Genomic DNA, 7500 nt, shown 5'->3' with positions numbered 1-7500 from the left:
GTCTCCATTCAGCTCTAGCACAACAAACAGCGCACATTCACAAACGCGTTACATATTTACGATGTCTCCACGCAATTCCCTCTCTCGTTCCGCGCGACGCTAATGCTAAGTGTAGCTACACTCTACCCATGACAGCTTTAGCATTCAAGCGCATGCAGCGGTGATACAATAGCTAAGCTAACACTCGTACCATCCACTGTTCAATGTGGCCCCATTTGCTGTCCACACCATAATATTTCTGATGGCAGAAAAGGAGGAGGAAGAGGAAGAGGAAGAGGAAGAAGAAAGAGAAGCAAGGAGGAAGAAGAGACAACGTTAGAGAGAGAGGAAAATTCGAGGGAGGAGAAAAGAAAGCAGCGGAGGTAGAATTTTTTGGATTTCGTTACACGTCCATCATTTCCAAACTTTACGTTCTGCTCCTTCAAAAAACTGGTTTGACTGAGCTACAGCATCAAACCGGCAGATTAACAACAATTCCTTTTAAAGATCCACAGTGTACGCAGGCCTTTGCCCCGACTCCACTCCTGATTCAACACTCCTGATTCAGCCAGTCAGTGGTCTGAAAGCATCTGATACTCCTGATTCAGCCAATCAGTGGTCTGAAAGTATCTGACACTCCTGATTCAGCCAATCAGTGGGCTGAAAGCATGTGACACTCCTGATTCAGCCAATCAGTGGTCTGAGAACATCTGATCCTCCTGATTCAGCCAGTCAGCGGTCTGATAGCATCTGAGGATCTGAATTAGGACTGTTTGAGTAGAGTATGAGCAAACGCACAGTGTACAAGAAGTCTCCCTGTTTGAGTTCAAACATGGACAGTAATAAATCAATTTCCGATTTTAACCATTCTAAATCGATCAAATTAATGTATAGAATGTAAAGTTTCGTAAAACCATATAACCAACATTTCATAAACACGATATGTTATTTAAGCCTGAGGTAGTCAGGAAGGAAAATTGAAAAAAAAAAAAAAAAGAAATGAGAGAATAAAGAACAGGGCCTACCTTCTGTGTCTGATAGATCTATAAAAATAAAATAAAATAAAATAAAAATAAAAAAAACAGCAGGAGAACCGTGGACAGGAGGAGAGAGAGACAGAAGGAAGGAGAGGAAGTACAAACATGGGTATCACTCAGATGAATTTGATTAATGACATTTAGAAAGAACAGAACAATTCAGATAAGGCAGAGAGTGAAGATATCATTTTTGTTTTTAGTTCTTTTGTTTTTGAGGGTTTTTTTTTTAATAAACATTTAAAGAGCACTTATATTCACACTCAGATGAATGAAGAGTCAGTGAATGAGTTAGCAGTCATATGAAATAACCCCAGTCATGTCATTTATGAAAACGCTGTCAAGATATTGATGTTATAAACATTTAAAATGATAAAAATGTTTGCATTAGTGTACATCCTGACCTTATATATACACACACATCCTGAAAGTTTCACTTTTAACTTTATAAACAGACTTCAGCTATAAACCACATTCCACTTTCCAACATTAGCAACTCTATTCTCCTCGCCTCTCTGCAATTCTACAAACACTCAAGCTCCTGGAAACAGTTCCCTATAGAAACGGTTCCCTATAGAAACGGTTCCCTGAACCATCAAACACAAACTGAAGCAAGAACACATCCACTGACGCACACACGCGCAACGACACCTTTTACCAAATCGGTTTGAAGCTTACAGCCTTTACACCTGTCCAATTACAGTCCGACTTACCTCCCAGTACAACGGCAGCCCTGACTCCTGTCTCTCTAAAACAGCCTCATTCCTGAAGCCTGAGTTCGCCTGTAGTGAGGCTAGCTAGCCTTAGCACCAGGACAAAACACACACAGGAGAACCATCTCTCGTGTGAAGTCTGGTTAACTGTATGCAATTACAGAAGAATTCACATGGCCTTGGGACTCCTGAACGACCCCTTAATCCCTTAAGGAGGGGCATAACAAGGAAGGGGGGGGCTTTAAACCACACGTAACTGCTCCTCAAACAGTGGATCAACTCTGGGAATATTATTTTAATCCTCTGCTTTGGCGGCATGGTGCGCATACCTGGTGATACTTCTTACTAACTGTTACTTCACCTATAAGTAAAGGTTCCTGTAGCCAAGCTCTGATTCCCAGCTCGGGTTTCCGAGAACGCGGTGAGAATGTGTCGTCTTGTGATTGCTCGCGACAACACGCGGGAACAGAGGAGATAAATGACAGAGGCGGACATTCCCAGCTCTAGCCTCTACCTGCCTTAGCCAACTTAGCTTACCTAGCCGACTGTCTACAGGTCTAAACAATTCAACCTTAAGAGGAGACAGAGAAACAACACAGAGAAGATTGATTTTTCTCAACGCGCTCTGTATGCTAAGCCGGTGTGTGTGAGTGTATCTAAGAGACAGGGAGAGAGGGAGAGTGAGAGAGACAGACAGTGAGTGCGAGAGAGAGAAAGAGACAGAGAGAGTGAGTGAGAAACAGAGAGAGAGAGAGAGAGAGAGAGACACAGAGAGACAGACAGTGAGTGTGAGAGAGAGAAAGAGACAGAGACAGAGAGTGAGAAAGAGAGAGAGAGAGAGAGAGAGAGAGAGAGAGAGAGAGAGAGAGAGAGAGAGAGAGAGAGAGAGAGAGAGAGAGAGAAAGAGAGACAGACAAAGTGAGTGTGAGAGAGAGAAAGAGACAGAGACAGAGAGTGAGAAAGAGAGAGAGTGAGAGACAGACAGAGAGAGAGAGAGAGAGAGAGGTGGGGGGGGAGAAAGAAGACAGATGTCACACCTCTTTCTGCTGTCTCTCCAGTTCTTTCATACGGATCTCTCTAGCTTCTGCTCGTGCCGCCCTCTTGGCTGCCAGTCTCGCCTCAGCCTGTCAAAGAGAGAGAGAGGGGGGTTAAAAGTTTATTCCTTTACCAACAAGAAAACATAAATTAACACAGATAAGCATAGAGTGGCTTTGATGTGACCGACTCTTAAAACTACCGTTTAATTTTAAACTCAGCTAAAGAAGCGGAGAGTCACACTAACTCCATAAGCTGTATAAATGTAAGACTGGTCTTTACCATGGGTGGGAGAAGAGCACAGTGTTACTGCAGCCTGTGGCCTCTGAGGGCCTGTCCATCTGACTGAGGCCAGGCTGATACACAGTGACTGAAGAACCATACAATCTATGGATAAAATCATCTATTGATGTTTTAATCTCATTAGACAGTTAACTCTCAGGCCTGTCAACAGCCACTGGAGAAGATTAGCAACTTGACTGTGACGTAATCACTGGGTTAAAGAAAAACAAAAAAAAAACGTCTTCCGTCTTCGAGGCAAAAACGTTGATTATAACAATAACGATTATGATAACTAGCCTAATCAGATTACAAGCCAGCCCTGGTAAACTGGACAGAGCCTGGGTGTTTTAGTCATTTTGTACAGAGACCCGTTTCACTTCCATCTCCATCATAACCGTATTAAGTGAAGTGGCTTTTGTGGTTGTCTTGTGCTGAAGTACATACTGTAAGATAACCCAACCATCACTAGCATTAGAGTGAAACGAAAAAGTGTGTATATAGACTAAATCTGGACATTACTGTCTCCGCAGCGAGAACTCAAAACATTTCACACTAACAGAAAAGCCCAAAACAGTGCAAAGGCGTATACAGTGAACTTGCTGTAATGCATCATAAAAACGTCAAAAAAGGGTTCAGACAAGGGAAGGGAAAACAGGGAGGGGCCAAGGGTGGAGCTTGTCTGGGTTCAACGTGCAGCTAACGCTCTCCCCGTGCCAGCTGTCCATGTTTTCAGGATCACTGGGGATGGAACAAACCAGAATTGGACCAGAACGAACCAAAATGCCTCATGCCCAACCCTAACCACTGGATCCCAGTATTTTCTGTATATTACCAGTTTGACCATTTCAGAGACTCAGCCTCAACGCCACCAGAGCCATCCAGGCCTACCCTCGCCCTCTCTGGCCTTTGGGTGGGTGTCGCTACACCCACCTCCAACCTCCACCCTCCAGCATGTGCTATGTGACTGTGTTCCAGGAAGGAACTGCTCACTCATTGCCTAGCCAATGGCCATTTCCTCTAAACCGCTGTGTAAGAGTCAGAGCTACCTAAAAACCCATGCAGCGCTAACACGAGCCAAGGCTCTGAGCTTGCCGTCTCTCTGAGGTCTGACGTACATTTGACCGTCTAGAGCTCCTTGGCTTTTTTCTCACAACAGTGATTTTATCATTGCTTGTTGAACAAGAAACACAAATTTTTCAAACAAAAAAAAAAAAAGAAAAGAAAAGAAAAGAAAAAAGTATCTGTTTCAGATAGGCAAAGGTATTCATCTTTACCCTCAGATCTAAGAGGTTACTGACAGAAAGCATACAATGTTCAGATGTCATGTCAACTCTGCACCTCCCTCAAAACACAAAAAAAACCCAAACCAAACAACAACAACAAAAAAAACCCAAACAAGCAAAAAAAAAAAAGAGTGGACTGGGCGTGGCCGTGCTGGAGGCATTTGTGAGTCATGTGTCATAATGATGGTCATTCGCTTGTCACGATCACAAAGAAGACATGTCGACATCTCACAGAAGAAACAGGCCTAAGATTCCGGAACTGTTAACCATTATCCAGGTTAAGAACATTTAGAACCCCTGAAACATCCCTTAACAGTCGCAAAAACAATTCTAGTAAACAACTGAGTAAAATAAAACAGTTTGATAAAGAGGTCAGTTAAATACAGTACAAGAGTGTCACACTCTCACGCTTACTTTAAATGAACTGGCAGTTTCAGTTGAAATGATTTGAATATCTGTCTCAGAAGCTAAACAAGCACCACAGACAATGACAAGGCGGGGAGAAGCCGTCAACAGGGGGCAGTGTTTCCTATGCGTTTTCCAGCAGAGTAAGACGGACTGAATGACCAAGCATTTCTGTTTCTTGTTTCAACAGCACACACCCACTCTGGGTGACCACGACAACAGAACGACCAACCAACATCCAGCAGGCAAAACAAAAGGGCCAAGCATGTCTCTCTTTAGACGGGGGCTGCTCACGAATGTCCTGACTGATCTGTCCTCATTCACACAGACGGGCTCCTCTTACATTTCTACCTCCCTTAGAACATGACCTGAAATCTGAAATCGAGCAGTGACTTTTTGTAATCGATGGAAAGATGAGTGACTTTGCGAGAAACTTCTGGGCTGTGTTTTTTTTTTTTTTTTTTTTGCCTCCCTTTCTAAGGCCCCGTGTCGGTTTATTTTCCTAAACACACAACAAACCGCCACCTGATCATCAGCTCGCTGGGCGCCCGGTTCTGTTTATCCCAAAATATCTCAAACATTTACTCCTATGGTAAACTACAACCTTTGGATCCGAAAACACGCTGAGTTAAATATTTAGCAAACCTAGGCCAACCCGATACCTCTTGTGAAAGGGATGTCAGGTTAGTAAACAATTTAAAAAAAAAAGAGAAAACAGGACACAAGGCCTGTCTCTCACATAGCCGCTTGGGACGAGCACTGTTAATATGGCTAACACTGAGACAGGGTTTCCCTGTACAGTAGAACAGTATCTCTGGTATCTCTAACCATTCTACTGTTGTGTCACATATTCTCTGTCTCACTGTGGGGGAGGTGAAGGGGGGGCTCTGGTGAAATGTTGAAGCATTACACTAACACACAGCAGACCGGCTAAGACTTCACTGCTGCTCTGCGCTGTGAACTGGTCACATCTCATTGCTCTGAAGGATTTCAGACAAGCTGCTGCCCTAGATTTCCTCCGTCAGTCAGTGAGTCAGCCAGTCAGTCAGTCAGTCAGTCAGTTTCTCTGTCTGGTCGACGGCCCCTCGCTCTACTCTCACGCTGTGTAAAGAAGGACAGCACCTCTCTGCAGCACGGCACTGAAACAGACAACCTCACACCTTCTAGAACAACCTCACACCTTCCAGAACAACCTCACATCTTCCAGAACAACCTCATGCCTTTCAGAACAACCTCATGCCTTTCAGAACAACCTCATGCCTTTCAGAACAACCTCGTACCTTCCAGAACAACCTCGTGCCCTCCGGAACAACCTCGTGCCCTCCGGAACAACCTCGTGCCCTCCAGAACAACCTCGTGCCCTCCAGAACAACCTCGTGCCAGAACAAAGCAGCACAAAGGCCATGACAACAATCAGTACATCATTATTCTCTTTTTTTCTCTCTCTGCTTGGGAGGGGAAAGAATCAAAGCATAATTATCTTAAGAAATCACTGGGTGTGAAGGACAGACAGAAAACAGAAAAAAAAAAAAAAAGAAGAATTCCCTTGGCCTCCTCTTATCATCAGCAAAGTACACGAGATGCTGAAAACTGAAGTGAATGCGACTGCTGTCATAATAATAATAGTAATAATAATAATAATAATAATGATAATAATAATAATAATGTGAAGTGACAGAGCCTCTATATGACTATGAAGTCCAGAGAAGTATAATATGAGAGTTGTTAATGAGCCTTGAATGAAAGTGTTTGATAAAGGTTCGGTTTAATATTACTGAATGGGGTACAGACTCAATGTCATTGCTTTGCAGAATGCTCTAGAAACCAAAAACGAGAGTGCTGGCATTGGTAAGAACCATTGGCCGGTGCCCTTGTGTAAGAGTCTAGAAAGATGCTAGAGAAAAGATGCTTGGGAACAATCGTGGAAAACAGATGAATAAGCAGATTGTAGTCAAAGGGCACATAAATGCCATAATCAAGGAAGGTTCCATGTGGGAATGCCAGCTAAAAAAAAAAAAAAACCCACATCAACAAAGGCCCATTACTGACTAAACACAACCACATGCCAAAGCATCGCTTGGGTCTACTGCCCTGGCCGATACCCGAAACAAGAGCGAGAGAGAGAGAGAGAGAGAGAGAGACTAAGTCATCGTGGAACCAAGGCGTGCCTAACAGTGCTTTGGTTTTATATAGTCTATCTGTTTTCAGTTCCACAAAATGACACAAGAAATCACACGAAACATCGATAGCCAAAAGTAAATCATTTCCAGTTCCACCCCAACAGAGACACACAAAACTTTTTATAAAATTAAATTACTATGGTATTTGTTGAATATCAACACTAAAAACACTGAGATGCATTTGTTTAGGAAAACAACAAGAGAGAGAACCAGAGACATCAACAGAGAAAGAGAGAGAGAGAGAGAGAGAGAGAGAGAGAGAGAGGATGTGAAACAGAGAGCAGGAGAAGGAAGGAGAGAAGTGGAGAAAGAGAAAAGGCGAGGTAGTTTCCCCTTTGCTGTCATGATAAACAGTCCATGAGTTACGAGCGTGTGTCTGCACACTTCCTGTGGAACCCCTGGGTAGCCAGTCACGCTGCCGCCAACGCACAGCGTGCGCTCGCTCACAAACGTCGAAAAACGACGGAACCCCACGACCCCTGTCCCTCTTGACGTTAACACGCTAATAAACGCGGCTGTAGCCGTTGTAACGGCCGTTGGTGTATACGCAGGCCTGTTAACAGATCGCTCTAAAACGGGCCGAGACTTG

At 43.7% G+C, this 7500-nt stretch overlaps 1 protein-coding gene across 1 annotated transcript in view; it reads right to left on the bottom strand.

Annotated features, from left to right (window-relative positions):
* Positions 1–7500, bottom strand: part of lrrfip1b (leucine rich repeat (in FLII) interacting protein 1b) — a 37154-nt gene that overhangs the window by 18072 nt on the left and 11582 nt on the right. The window contains exon 2 of the mRNA XM_030781375.1: positions 2764–2850. Coding sequence (XP_030637235.1) covers positions 2764–2850 — 87 coding nt within the window. The remainder of the gene's footprint in view (positions 1–2763; positions 2851–7500) is intronic.

The sequence above is a fragment of the Chanos chanos genome, chromosome 8 (genome assembly GCF_902362185.1).
Source record: "Chanos chanos chromosome 8, fChaCha1.1, whole genome shotgun sequence".
In the NCBI taxonomy this organism is placed as follows: domain Eukaryota; kingdom Metazoa; phylum Chordata; class Actinopteri; order Gonorynchiformes; family Chanidae; genus Chanos; species Chanos chanos.
The sequence above is the reverse complement of the archived record's forward strand: the minus strand, read 5'-3'. Positions and strand labels throughout refer to the sequence as shown.